The 15,720-nt window shown below is 41.8% G+C and overlaps 1 protein-coding gene across 5 annotated transcripts in view; it reads right to left on the bottom strand.

Annotated features, from left to right (window-relative positions):
* The window catches only part of UTRN (utrophin), a 594,587-nt gene that overhangs the window by 352,309 nt on the left and 226,558 nt on the right, over positions 1-15,720 (bottom strand). For all 5 annotated transcript variants that reach the window (XM_037894924.2, XM_043543078.1, XM_007056268.4 and 2 more), the window contains 2 exons: positions 5,347-5,523; positions 1,511-1,699 (listed from right to left, as the gene is read on the bottom strand). In XM_037894924.2, coding sequence (XP_037750852.1) covers positions 1,511-1,699; positions 5,347-5,523 — 366 coding nt within the window. The remainder of the gene's footprint in view (positions 1-1,510; positions 1,700-5,346; positions 5,524-15,720) is intronic.

Raw genomic sequence — 15,720 nt, 5'->3', positions numbered from 1 at the left:
CAGTTCTGGCACTATTTTGAGACTTCATGATCTAGATACAATGGCATATGGATGAAATAGCAGAATTGCCTTGTATTTATCAACTGTAGTTTCATCATTTCCATAAATTCCATACAAGTCTGCATGCTGTTTTTCTTCCAAATGTATTTTAAATAATGTGAGATTGTCAAAAAGAAAAATGTATGGGACACTATTACTTAAAACTATGATGAGCCTTTTTAAACCCATACAGTATTATCATCATCACTGGAATTCCTCCTCAGTGGGTGCACATATACAGCAAGGAGGGAATAGGGACTGAAAACAGCATCATCACCACAATGGATTAAAACACCCCACCCTGACAAGGCATGATGTTATAGTTATGTACGCTTTTGAAAACCTTTGGGTGAGCACCAGTAATTGCTTTTCTCAGTGAAACAGTTCAGCAATTTTAATTCTCCCTTGCTCCAAAAACTAATAAATGATACTAGTCCAGAAGTCCTCAGACTGTGGTCTGTAGAGAGCTGGTGAGTCACATGTTGCTAGATCTTTCTCCTTGTTTCCAGCTGCTTTTATAGAACTTCATAAAGAAATTACAAAGACGCACCAGGACATGTATACAAGCAGCAGGCAACAAGCAGAAGCAGCAGTCAGCTTAGCTACCTCTGTTAGGGGACACTGCTACAAAGGGAAGCTTGTGCAGTGAATGGGAAACATGAGAAGGCAAAAAAACATGCATGGAACAGAGACGTATATGTGGGATGAGGAATGAAATGAAAAATAAAAGGAGACCAGCTATAAGTTTCAAAAACTTATAAAGTAAATGGGACTTAGACCCCTAAGTATCTAATTCACTTCTGAAAATGGTCTCAGGTGCTTTGGAAAATTTTACCCAGCAAGTTACTTTTTCAAAAACAACAATTAACGAAGTATGCAAGTAGTCCAATTGACTTCAATTGGGACGAGTTATGGGCTTAGGTGCTTCGGGACTGAATTGGGACAGAAGTATTTTCATGCTTAAACCTTATTTGCAGTAAACTCAGCTATGAGCAAATATTTTCCTAATACTTTTCCAAATAAATAACAGCTACGGTTACTACAGAGATACGTGTATGAAATCACGATTGAGACAGTGGAAGGGAAGTTTACCCATTAGGCTCTCTCTCTTGAAATAAGATGTTGATCACACTGTGAAAAAAATTGGAATCCCTGTAGCAGTCAACATTTTAAACAGACAACTGTAAAATTTCACTGAAAGAAAACAACCACTTCTCACATCTCTACTTGCCATTTCAAACTTGAGTGTTCCAAACAGAGAGAGAGAGAGAGAAAATATGCACTGACATGTGACAGTTACCAACAGCAGCTACAGTGGGAAGGACACAAGTAGGATTTATTTATTATTTTCTACAAGATATATATTGAACCAGTACACTACACAAGTTGAAAATGTAACCACTGAATCATTTCTTGGTTTTCATCCTTTTTTGTTGCTCTTTTTGCAATACAACACCTAAATTTGCAATACCTTCAATGAGTCTTCCTGAGTAGAGAAGTCCTCATAGACACCAGTGTTTAGCTCTGGTGCATTCAGCAACAGTTCAACATCGGCCATAGCCAGCAAAACTCTGCTAATTTCAACGAGGTATTCATTAGGGAAAGGAGAAGCCGTAATTCCTGATGGATAGTTGCCTTTTAACCTCAGGACAGGGATCGCCTAAAGAAACATAGAAGGTCATTTAATTATTTATTCTTCTCAATTTAACGCATTTTGGAAAAAGAAAAATCCAAAACAAAAAGTCTACTGTTACAAATGAAAAATTTCTACTATATTCAGAGTAGGCATTTTCTAAATTAAAAACAAAAGACATAAGAGTTCTATCATTCTCAAAATTACCCAATATCAGGATTATACCAGCAATTTATTTATTTTTTAAATCCTTTTTAAAAAAAAAAATCTTTTTAGTTCTCCCACCTTCATTTTTGTACCTCATGCCAAAAGGTATAACACTTTCTCCCTGGACTCATGTTTACAGGAAACAAATGGAAAGAAAAGATAGTCTCTGCTTTCCTGGTTGTCAGTGCTTTACTGAAGACAAAACACAGTTGTAAATTTACTCCAGCACATCCCACCATTTTTCCTCCCCGTCTTCTTAGCACTTTTTGCTCCCTAAAATATTTTTAAATATCCTCTCATAAGTTTTAAGCTTTGCATGGGATGACTAAGGCCCTAAAAAGATTTAAAAGCATGTGAGCACTCTTCCAGCAAGTACTAAATATTCTTGCTGAAAGATGCTTACATGGTTTCCAGCATCAACATAATTTGTGCCTCACTTTCCCTCATAATGACAAAATACTGCAACCGAGTGCCATGTTTGTATGCATACAGCATCCACCGTATCTATTTTCCAGTCACAAAAGATTAGCAACTTCTGGGGCCTCTGGAATCATTTGATGTGGCTCCTATAGACCAGAATCTGTTTGGGTGAATTTCTAGTTAGCAGAGAGGGAAGCACTGGAGGTGGTAAAATGCAGCTTTCTTCTATGGCATGTGATATAGAGGACATAAGTGCACTGGAGAGTTCCTGGAAATTAGCTCCAGGTGGCCTAGGTTACATCGTTGCCATATCTGGAAAAGACAGTAGTCACAGGTATATGAAGCAGATTTTCCATGGGCTGAAACATCCTGGAAATGGTTTCCTGTTTCAAAAGCTTGTTAAGGGACAGAGGACACTGTGTTGTCATCACTGAAAACACGAGAGCTTTAACATTAACCATAAAAATTAAAATCTTGCAATGAACATTCTCTGCTTCACCTGCTGTATGTAGAACACACTATCATGGTTACATGCAGCAAATGAGCTGACAAAACTGCCTGATGGTGCAATGAGTATCAGAGCTCTATATTATTTGCAAGTTCCTTTGTGTTTTGATCAAATGGCTTAGTAAGGAAATTGGAGAGGAAATGGAAGAGTTCTCTCTTATAAGTAAGAGGTTGTGCCAGTTTATTGAAGTGCCTGCAGAACCAGTGTCCTATTTGAACTCCAATTCAATGCCAAATCTACTTGTACCTTTTAAAATATATAACAGTCCCACAAGGTACTTTGGGGGGAGGTAAGGGAGAAGGTGAAGTGATGCTGAGTGTAATATTCTAAAAAGTGTTCTTTGTAATAACAGCAGCGAGAACATTAGTAACTTCAATGCCTTTAATATTGCCTCCGCTGAATTGTGTAGACATATTGAATAGATCACTCTTAGTACCAACATTAAGGTTTGCTGCCAATTAGCATGATGGTAGAAACACATATCAGAAGAGTTCATCTAAATTTTCATCCTGTGTCTACCACTCTATATATAAACCATAAAAAAAATTCAAAGTTACTCTAAAATTCATGATTGGGGTTTTTGGTAAACTCACTTCAGGTGTTCAGCTACCAAAGCAGGGTAATTAACTGCACCAGTAACAGCATGAAGTGGCATTTTTTCTTTCCTTAAGCTATTAAAAGTGATCTTCAAAAAATACCTCTACTTACAAAAGGTCTCTTCCGCAGCTGGGTCTGCAATCCTTAGAACAGTATTGAGGAAGATCAGCTTTTTGTGCTCCACTCCAAATGGACATACCAGTTATTCAATCTCAGGAAGAGTGAAGGAAAATTGGCAACTTTTGCAATTGATTTCTGCATAGCTGCTGTTCATCTGTGATATTTTGCATTTTCTTCCTCCCATTGTGCTGCTAAATCTCTTACAGTTGCTCAAATCACTCAAACGACATCTGGCCTACTCATCATCCACTACCCAAATGTACTTCAATGGTCAGTGAGACAAACAGCTCTCCCTTGATATAATAATTCTGTGTTTGATCAATAGCAGTGGCTGAGAAAACACACTTGGGTCTTTCACTCTATGAATTTGTCAAGCTTAAAGTTGTATTCAATGTCTGGATACTTCTGGGCACCTTAAACATGTTGTTCAAATCTACTAGAATCCAGTGGGCATAATCTGTGTGGTCAAGAGTAAAAGACCCACAGAAGGGCATCTAGCTGTTGAATGAAATTTATCTCAGGTACTGAACACTTCTAAGGAAGGATGCCAAACTGCAGTGTACTGAAACTGGAACATCAGGGCACTGCCACAAGACTACTAATTCATAACATGTTATGTCTCAGCCATTTATCATGCACAAAAAAAATCATGATGTACAAGCACAAAATTGGGTCTAATGCAATTGAGAGCGTAGTTAAAACATAGGGGCTTAAAATAATCATAAGAACGGCCATACTGGGTCAGACCAAAGGTCCATTTAGCCCAGTATCCTGTCTTCCAATGCCAATTGCTAATGCCAGGTGTCCCAGAGGGAATGAACAAAACAGGTAACCATCAAGTGATCCATACCCCATCGCCCATTCCCAGCTTCTGGCAAACAGAGGCTAGGGACACCATCCCTGCCCGTCCTAGCTAATAGCCATTGATGGACCTATCCTCCAGGAGTTTATCTAGTTCTTCTTTGAACCCTGTTATAGTCTTGGCCTTCACAACATCCTGGCAAAGAGTTCCACAGGCTGACTGTGTGTTGTGTGAAGAGATACTTCCTTTTGTTTGTTTTAAACCTGCCTATTAATTTCATTTGGTGGCCCCTAGTTCTTGTGTTATGAGAAGGAGTAAACAACACTTCCTTTTTTACACTCTCCACACTGGTCATGATTTTATAGACCTCTATCAGATATCAATACTGACTTTTGATGCAGTATCACAATAGTGGATAGGCACTGTTAGAAAAAACTCACAACAATTACGCATATGCTGATTGCACAATTCTGTCGTGACAGACCTATCTAGAAAATTTATAAACCAGTACTTGTGCATGCTACTATTTTCAGGGTGTCCCTATATGTTCATTTTGTTCACATGCTTTATTACTTCACCAACTTCAGTGATTTAATTCTGAAGGCACAAATCCAGCTCTCTCTTCTGCAGCCACGCAGGTCTCCCCGGCCTTGGAACCAGTGTGCTTCTGCTGCAGAAGGAGAGGGCAATCTCTTTGCATCATCTGCATCATCATCCTTGCTCTCTTCAAAATCTTTCCTCAGCGGTGCACAAGGTGTAAAAGAAGACTGAGAATGGACAAATGCCTAAAAGTCATGTAGGATCACTAAGGCGCAGTAACCCACATGCTGGAGTTCTGCAGCTACCTCCATGGCAGAGGATGAAGGATGCTACAAATTATTGCAGCACGCATGCCAGTATGCACTGGCCAAATGCAAGGCTGTGGATTTCATTCAAATGGATAGTTCTTTTGACTTATGCTTCTGTCCTGCTGCATTGTAACATACAATTGTTTATCTTCCATTAGAAAAAAAAGCTTACCTGGGATTTGAACTGCATCTGTTGACATACAGCAAACTGGGTTTCAACTTGTTGCCAGCGCTGACAAACATTAGTGTGCTCTGCTTCGCCAACTGGGCCATATTGGGACAGGTTGCTGCTCTTCTTCTGCAAAGCAGTGAATTCCTCGCGGTGCTGTTCGAGCTCCTGAAGCAGTTCCTGCAGAGTACACCTAATTACAGCTGGCTGCAATCACTGAAAAGTTATTTCCCCCTTTTCACACATCATTCAATGGGTAAACACACCAGAGTGGTGTATGTATATTACTACACTACTGCTTTATATATTCAGCTTTTCTCCTCCTTAAATGTGGAGATGCAGAACCAAAAAGGCCTGGGGAGGAACGGTAATTTCTGCCTCACGTAATTATGTCCCTTGCAAGTTGGCTCACTCCAACTAAATCTCATGTAAACCTGGTGTTTTTCTTTTTAAAAAATCGTAAGCATGGAAGTTTGGTGCCCAACTTTATCTTAAGCACCAAAAGATAAAAAGCAAATCAAAGATCAAGTGGTAGAGCTACTGCCTTGGAAGAGGTGACTGGATGACCTAATTGTCTTTTCCGTCTCTAATTTCACTGCTGAAAGGACAGGTTTATTAAACATTTTGACCCAAATCCTCAAAGATATCTAAGGAGTCTAACCCTTATTGCTATCAAGGGAGATAAGCACCTAAATACCTTTGAGGATCTGGGCATCTCTCCTTACAAAATACACATCTTCAATATGAATGGAGAATGCTCACTCGGAGCATATATTTTATACAATAAGTTACCTCAGTTAATCAAGCTTCCACTGTATTCCCATCTTTGCAAATAAACATCCTGTTGGTCAGGGAAATCCAGCATTTCAAACCACTCTTGCCATACACACTGAATTCTGGAAAGAGGCTTTTTCATTTGAGTATTGAGATTGCTGTGTCAGTTTTACCTGCTCATCCGAGTTAAATCTATGCAATCAGTGAGTGCACAAATTTTCTACTTAACTACTGCGAAAGAAATTGCTCACATTTACGAAATCCTGAGGTCTTTTTAAGTAAGATGAATAACAAATACAGAATAAGAGGAAAAATGGAGAGCTTTACTTAACTATGAGAGAATATTACTTATGAGCCTCTGGTGGTTGCATTCTGACCCAATTAAATGTCAACACCAGTGTATCAGGAAGAGAACAGCATGAATACCAGCAGCAAATTCCCTTTCAATCTGTAAAATGATCATTTGTTCACGTCAAATAATTTTCTAAATCTTGGGGGTGGGGGAGGGGAGTAATCTCAAGAACTTTAGTCCACTAATTTCCTCCTGCAATTTAAGAATTCATTTGCCTTTATCTCAGCTAAATCATGGGGTATAGCAAGGTAGGAAGAAAATCTAAATGAGAACCATCCTCTTGAAATTGAAAGCGATTTAAAAAAAATGCCTTCACACTGAAGATCCAGCTAGAAAAAAGCTCAGGGAAAGTTTTATGAAAGCTATAAACTCCTGATTTATCCTTCTCCAGACAATATATATTTCAAATAAACTTTGTTTCAGTATGGGTGGGCAAGGGACACATAGCATATCATCAATATTTCAGGAAAGACTATCAGCCATTCTATAGAATAAGTGTACACAATCCTAAGTGGGTAGAGTCCATCCCATGCCTAACAAAAGTATACATTTATTGAGTGTTAATGTCTCCCCCTTCCTTGGCCCTGGTTTAGTAACAGAAAGGTAACTCCTAAGTAATGCTATATGAAACCCAAGTCTAAGCTTTCTTCCCAGGCTTATCTAATCCGAGAGTTGTTTCCCTCAAACTTGTCCATTCCAAATGCTAGCTCCATCTTCTTGAGCGCTTATCTCATGGTTGCATATTGAGCTAGCTGCATCAGTGAGTTAACAAAACTCACCTAACGCTTTCCAATCAGGATCAAACCAGAAGTTGGAAATGCATCAGGCAAACACTGGCAGCTTAGCAGAGAGTTGTGTCAGGTTTCTAAACTGGGATACTTCCAGGGATTTTTCCTTTTCCGCATAAAACATCCTTACTGAGATCACAGGCACACAAGGAATCAAAATGTTTGCCCTTGCTGGGGGGAGGGAGGAGAAATTAAATGCTTTATCAGGTGATTCAGCATTTTTCTAGTTTCAGGATCAGACTGTCGGTTGGCTCCACAGGAACTCTATGGCAACTGGGTTCATCTTGACTGATCTTTCTTGGGAGCACAATTTCTCTCTTCAGAAATGTTGACAGTCCCCATTTAAAAAAAAAAAGCCTCAGGGGACATACTTGCTAGCAAGAGTTCAAGATTACTCAACTAAACATATAATACACAAGCCACAAAAACAAACCTCTGGAAGTGGAAGTTTCACACTCTACTCAAAGTGCACCTCAGTATCAAAAGTCTGGGGGTAAAAGGGTATGAAGCAATATCGGCACTATACTATCTGAGTTTTAGACCATTACATTCAAACAGCTCATCCTCTCTGTAAATCCAACTGATTTAACAATACTGGTTACGTCTGGAAGCAAGATGATGTTTTCAAATAGGAGTAACTGATTGTGAGCAACCAACCTCCACATGAAAATTCTGGTCTATCAACATTCTGTGCTACGTACATACATTCCTACATGATTTTTTACATACAGGGGCCACCTTAAAAATTTACTAATTGCTTTATTATCTAAATACCTTTGACTCAGGAAAGCACTCTGTTCAGCAAAGCACTTTAGCATGGGTCACCTGAGTACTCAAATTATGAGTAGCTGTTTTGTCTGTACTAAAGCCACATGTATCCTTATCCCATATTGAACCCGCATTTGCCCTCCTCCCACTGAGCATTCATAGATGCACGGACCTCCCTCCTCTCCCACTGTCTACTCCAGAACTCACTGCATGAGGCAAGTCAATGCTATAAAAGCTCTGAAGGCTGCAGAGGTGCCTTTTTCCTTTCTTCTCAGTGAAGATTCCACCTTCCTATCAATAGGTCCTTGTGTAGAAAAATTACTCTTTGAAGGATCCTTTGTTAGGGAAGAGAAAGCTGGGGTGCTTGATGCCAGTTTTGCTTCAGTCTTCACTAAAAAGGTTAATGATGACCCAATACTCAACCCAATTAATATTAACAGAGGGAGGAATGCAAGCCAAAATAGGGAAAGAACAGATTAAAGAACATTTAGGTAAATCAGATGTATTCAAATCAGCAGGGCCTAATGAAATTCACCCTAGGGTACTTAAGGAACTAGCTGAAGCAAGTTCGGAGCTATTAGCAATTATCTCTGAGAACTTCTGGAGGATGGGAGAGGTCCCAGAAGACTCAAGAAGGGCAAACATAGTATCTATCTTTAAAAAGGGGAACAAGGAGGACCTGGGGAATAATAGACCAGTCAGCCTAACTCCAATATCTGGAAAGATACTGGAACAAATTACGTAACAATCAATTTGTAAGCACCTCAAGGACAATAGGTTTATAAGGAATAGTCAGCATGCATTTGTCAAGAACATATCATGCCAAACAAACAATTTCCTTCTTTGATAGGATTACTGACTGAGTGGGTAAGGGGGAAGCAGAACACATGATATACCTTGATTTTAGAAATGTGTTGGACATATTTGCTTATGAGAATGTTATGTGGAAGTGAGGGAAAGGTGGTCTAGATGAAATTACTATAAGGTGGTTGAAAGACTACACTCAAACAGTAGTTATCAATGCTTTGCTGTCAGACCGGGAGGGTGTACCTAGTGGGGTGCAGAGGTCAGTCCTGGGTGTGGTTCTAGTCAATATTTTCATTAATGACTTGGATAATGGAATAGAGAGTACATTTACAAACTTTGCAGATGACACCAAGCTGGGAAGGATTGCAAGCACTTTGGAGGACAGGTTTAAAACTCAAAATTACCTTGACAACGTGGAGAACTGGTCTGAATTCAACAAGATGAAATTCAATAAAGACAAGTGCAAAGTACTTCACTTAGGAAGGAAAAATTAAATGCACAACTACAAAATGGGGAAGAACTGTCTTGGTAGCAGTACTGGTGAAAAGGATCTGGGAGTTATAGCAGATCACAAACGGAACGTGAGCCATTAATATGATGCAGCTGCAAAAAAAGGCTTATATGATTCTGGGGTATATTGAAAGGATCGTTGCATGTAAGACATAGGAAGTAATTATCCCACTCAGCACCGGTGAGGTCCCAACTGGAGTACAGTGTCCAATTCTGAGCAACAAATTTTAGAAAAAGATGCGGACATATTGAAAAGAGTGTAGAGGAGACTAACAAAAAATGATAAAAAGATTTAGAAAACCTGACCTATGAGGAAAGGTTAAAAAAGCTGGGCATGTTTAGTCTTGAGAAAAGACGACTGAGGGGGGACTGGACACCAGTCTTCCAAAGTGTTATCAAAAGGATGATGTTCAGTTGTTCTCCATGTCCACTGAAAGTAGGACAAGAAGTATATGGGCTTAATCTGCAGCAAAGTAGATTTAGGTTAGATATTAGGAAAAACTTTCTAACTAGGATAGTAGTTAAGGTCTAGAACCGGCCTCCAAGGGAGGTCATGGAGTCCCTATCATTGGAAGCTTCTAAAAACAAGTTGGACAAACACCTGTCAGGGATGGTCTAGATCAGTGTTTCTCAAACTTTTGTACTGGTGATCCCTTTCACACAGGAAGCCTCTGAGTGTGACCGCCCCTTATAAATTAAAAACCCTTTTAAAAATATTTACCACCATTATAAATGCTGGAGGCAAAGCAGAGTTTGGGGTGGAGGCTGACAGCTCGCGACCCACTATGTAATAACCTTGCAATACCCATAGCGCTGGTGCTGGACTTGATGATGTCTCAAGGTCCCTTCCAGCCCTATATTTCTATGATCTCTGGAAGGGTAGTCAGACTGGATTTGTTTTGAAGTACATTAAAATGCAGCCTTGTTCGCCTGTATAAGGTCTTAAGATTTTGTGGGAAATTACATTTCCTGGCACTGAGTGGAAGCAGTTCTTCATCCCACAAGGAGACTTAAGACTCCGTTGGTTTACTCGTTTGCGGCTTGCTTCCTCTCAGAGATTCTGTGTCAGGAATGCACAGTATAGAAAAATCCAGAGAACTGGAAGGGACCCTTGGGTGAATGGTGAAGATCTGAAATCTGTGTTGAGAGGCCCCCCACTGTTTTTCCTGTCCAAACCCATTTGGACTCCGTGTCTGAAAGGGATATGGGCAAGGTGAAAGATTACAATGGCTCACCTCAAGATTAGACAACCTCAGCAGTTCTTTAGCTATGAGATTTGTCCTTTGTTTGATGGGAAGCCTTAAGAGGCTCTTTGTAGAGTATGAGGGGGAGGAGATTGATCCTCTTGGGAATAAGCTGCTGTCTGACATGCAGGGAGATCTTAAGCATCCTGTGAAGTAAATATAGTCCCATTTTAATATGGCTTGTCTCAGGGTGCCTGCCCCCTGGTGCAGCAGTAAACCCAGACGGGTTGTGCACATAGGCAGGAGTGATTAATGAAGTACCTGATAGAGCAACCAGATACAGGTTCAGCTAACAGATGTTGGGACTTAGAGTCCATCATTAACAGCCCACTGATCCTGCAGGTACACAATAGAAGGTTAATGAGTTAAAATGCCCATCTAAAGGGGATTACCATTAATGTGAACCTGAAACCTTAATGTAACTATCACGATATACAAAGTCGCTAAGGCCAGCAGATCAGCTCTTATAACCTTATGGCTGTCATAGGTAGCTGATGCAATGGGGCAGTAAATGACATGTATCACATTAATATTTCATGCTGTATAGGTCTCATTCGGAGCATGAACATTCCCCATCCCCCTCTTTAATTGGTCCTGGGTTTAAAAAGTTACTGAACAATCAAAGAGATTGATTGGTTTTAATTATGAAGCTTCATAACCAGAAATTCAGAACTGACTTCACAGATTGCCTAACCCCCAAGCTTGTCCAAGAAAGTACTTACTCCTTCACAGGGCTTTTCATTGTTACTGCATAAAATATTAAACTAATTGTCATATCAGTCAAACTATCTTGGTAGGATGAAAAGGAGAAATAGAAAAAAGAATTCATAACCTCAGCACCTAAAAACACAGATTTCTGGACAGGAACTAAATCAATAAATAGTGTCTTAGCAGAAAGTCCTCTCAGATTAGTTGGGAACTTCTAGCTGTTTGGGAATCTAACTATTACACACAATAGAACTCTCATAAGTAATATTTCGCCCTTTGTAGTTAAATATTAATTCTCAGACAAAAATTATCTTTAAAGAATTATGAGGTTACAAAGTGAAGTACTCAGAAGTTTGGACATGAAAGTGAAAGCTGCTTTTGCAACCTAAACTGCACCCTCTTTTGCATGTGCCTTGATAGTCCATGTTTTTTACATGATCACATACTAGCACTCAAATAATGCAAGACATCAGAATCATATTATTTTATACTACCTTGAGTAAGTGTACAGAACTTTATGCATAATGTAAAAATATCAGTATTCTCAAAGTTTAAGAGAAATTATTTCATATGTTTAATATCTAGGTTTCATTTTTATATTCCACTGAATTACAGAATATATCATTTTTCTTTAGAAAATTAGCACACAATCCAGCAAAGATTTATGCACGTGCTTAACTTTACACACACAGAGTATCCCCACAAACTTCAATGAGACTTTTTATATTGTGTAAAGTTAAGTCTTTATATGATCAGGGACTGACATATTAATATTTGTTTAAAAAAAGAGGAGAAACCTAAGAAAAATATTATTCATATTTCCAAGTTAAAATTAACAGAAAATGAATTTATGGGGATTTAATATGTAATTACTTCTTTAGACAAATTTATTCTTAAATTGCGTATAAATGTGGGGAGGGGGTGCCCAAAATTGATGGTATGTTCCCCTGTACTTTTATCCGTATGAAAATGGTTTGTTTCCTTCTTCCAGTATTTGGTGTGAATGTACCCTTCATATTCTATTTATGTTATATGCACACATTTTTAACACCATTTATACATGGCTGCATAGAATCCTGATGCTGCAAAGAGTTCTCCATGACACAGTGTTTCCCATGCCAGCAGCTCCATTAACTTCAGTGAGCTATTCATATGCAGTTCATTGGAGAACTGAGACCACATTTACATTTTATTTACAGTAAAGCTATTACATTGTAATAGGATTTAAACAGGACCACCCAAACCCAATCAATTCAGTAGCTCTTTACAGAGTAAAATTCAAATTTATGAAGAGGACCATAATAAAATACAATAAAAAATAGATAAGGTAATACAAAAATCTCTTTAAATACATATATTTCAAATTTTAAGAGATACATATGTACATGTATATTAAAACTGAATGCAATTAGAATGAATGGGCGCCACTGGAGGATGGTGGGTACATAGCTTTACAGCGCTCTTCCTCACCTCCTACAATCCACAAACATCAGCAGCTGGATTGCTTCTCCCCCTCCCCCATCTAACAAACATTCGACAGATATTATTCTACAACTCTTTTCTTTTAATACATTTATGGATGCTGCACCATCTCCAGACATTCTAAGAAATCCTAAAAGGTACAAGCTGTCAAATCGCCCTCTTGCAGCCAAGATGGCCAACCAGGGAGAGGCTTCCCTTCTGAGACTAGATGAAATTATGGACTGGCTAAAAATAAATCTCAAGTGAACAAACTATCTTGAGAAAAATATCTGAAGATGTAACAGATCAAAAATATTACTGGTATACATCAAGCTAATTTGCAAAGTTTGGCATCAAGATTAGAGGAAGCTGAGAACCTTAACTAGAGGCAGCACTGAACACTTGCCTGTAATAAGTATTTATATACAAAAAAAAACGGTTACTTACCTTCTCGTAACTGTTGTTCTTCGAGAGGTGTTGTTCACGTCCATTCCACATTAGGTGTGCTCGCGTCACGTGCACAAGCGTCGGAAACTTTTTCCCTTAGCGGCTCCCGTCGGGGGCCCCTGAGTGGCACCACTGCGCCGTGCATATATATCCCTGCCAACCCGACCCCCTCGAGTTCCTTCTTGCCAGCAACTCCGACAGAGGGGTTGGAGGGTGGGAAATGGATGTGAACACCACATCTTGAAGAACAGTTACGAGAAGGTAAGTAACCATTTTTTCTTCGAGTGCCTGTTCACATCCATTCCACATTAGGTGAATCACAAGCTTACCTCTGGAGGAGGGTAGGAGTCACGGAACAACTGCTCAGAGGACTGCTCTGCCAACTGCCGCATCCTCTCTGGCCTGCTGGTTGACCGCGTAGTGGGTGGTGAAGGTGTGCTCCGAGGACCAGGTGGCTGCTCTGCAGATCTCCTGGATCAGGACCTGTGCCAGGAAAGCCATGGAAGTCGCTTGCGCCCTGGTCGAGTGGGCCATGACCGGAACACCTGCGAGCTCATAGCACGCCCGGATGCAGCTTGTAATCCAAGACGAGATCCGCTGCGCCGACACAGGGAGGCCGTTCATCCTCTCTTCTATGGCCACGAACAGCTGCACGGATTTATGAAAGGGCTTGGTGCGCTCCAAATAGAACGCCAGGGCTCAACGGACATCCAGGGTGTGTAGGCTGCGGTAACTCGGGTCCGTACAGGGTTTTGGAAAAAACACTGGCAGACAAATGTCCTGGCCCAAATGGAATTGGGAGACCACCTTAGGGAGGAACTTGAGGTGCGGTTGGAGCTGCACCTTATCCTTGTGAAACACTGTATACGGTGGCTCAGAGGTGAGAGCCCTCAGCTCAGACACCCTTCTGGCCAAGGTAATGGCCACCAGAAATGCCACCTTCCAGGAAAGGTGGAGGAGGGAGCAGGTAGCGAGGAGCTCAAACAGGGGTCCCATGAGCTTAGAGAGGACCAAGTTAAGGTTCCAAGGAGGGCCTGGGGGGCGTGAGTACAGAAACATCCTCTCTAATCCTTTAAGGAACCGTCCAACCACTGGGTGGGAAAATACCAAGCCCCCCAAAAACCCTGGATGGAAGGCAGAGATGACCACCAGGTGCACTCTGAGTGAGGATGGGGCCAACCTCTGCTGCTTGAGCTGCAGGAGAATGGCTTGCACCGGGGTCTGGCACGTCTGTACCTGTCAGGGATCACACCAACAGGAGAACCTTTTCCACTTGGCCATATAGGTAGCCCTGGTAGAGGGTTTCCTACTGCCAAGCAGAATCTGCTGCACAGAAAGGGAGCACTAGCTCTCCAAGGCATTTAGCCACAAAGTTTCCATGCCATCAGGCGTAGCGACTGCAGGTTGGGGTGGAGAAGCTGCCCGCCGTCCTGTGTGATGAGGTCCCGGTGTAGGGGCAGGACTACCAGGGCCTCCACCAACAGCTCTAGGAGCGTTGTGTACCAGTGCTGGCGGGGCCACGCCGGGGCAATGAGGACCACCACTGCCCTCTCCCTGCGTACCTTGAGCAGGACCTTGTGTACCAAGGGGAGCAGGGGAATCACATACATCAAGCCCCCACCCCATGGGATCACAAACACGTCTGCCACTGAGCCCAGGTTCTGCTCATTCCAGGACCACAACAGCAGGCACTGGGCCTTGTCCCTGGTGGCAAACAGGTCTACCCGCGGAAACCCCCACCTGTGGAAGAGCGAAAGAACGACATCCACTCTGAGCATCCACTCGTGCATGCGATACGACCTGCTGAGGTAGTCCACCCGCTTGTTTTGCACCCCCGGGAGATAGGACGCCTCGAGGAAAATGGTGTGGGCTATACAAAAGTCCCAGAGGAGGAGAGCCTCGCGACAGAGCAGCAAGGAACAGGCCCTGCCCTGCTTGTTTATATAAAACATGGCAGTAGTGTTGTCTGTCAGAACTGTCACACTGTGACCACTCAGAGTGGCATGAAAGGTCTGGCAGGCTAGACGAACCGCCCTGAGCTTCTTCACATTGATATGGAGTGACTGCTCTGCTTTGGACCACAAGCTCTGAGGTCCCCCAGGTGAGCCCCCCCTCCATGGTCTGATGCGTTGGTCACCAGCATCAGGTCCGGTTGTGGGGCGGCAAAGAGGATGCCTTCGCAAACCACAGGCTGGGACTGCCACCACAGCAGAGAGTCCAGCACGTCCCTTGGGGCTGTCACTACCAAGTCCAGGGGGTCCCTGCCTGGGCAGTACACCTGAGCGAGCCATGCCTGCAGAGTCCCGAGTCACAGTCTGGCATGCCTGACCACGTGCGTGCATGCTGCCATGTGGCCCAGCAGCCACAGGCAGCACCTGGCCGTTGTCACTGGAAACTGGCAGAGAGAGGCCACCACTTGCTGGATAGCTCAGAATCGGGATACTGGAAGGCTTGCCCTGGCCTGCACCGCGTCCAGAACCGCCCCTATGAATTCCACTCCACAGACGCGGAGCTCGAC

The sequence above is a fragment of the Chelonia mydas genome, chromosome 3 (assembly GCF_015237465.2).
Source record: "Chelonia mydas isolate rCheMyd1 chromosome 3, rCheMyd1.pri.v2, whole genome shotgun sequence".
Classification (NCBI taxonomy): Eukaryota; Metazoa; Chordata; order Testudines; family Cheloniidae; genus Chelonia; species Chelonia mydas.
This window is presented reverse-complemented; position numbering and strand designations above follow the sequence as displayed.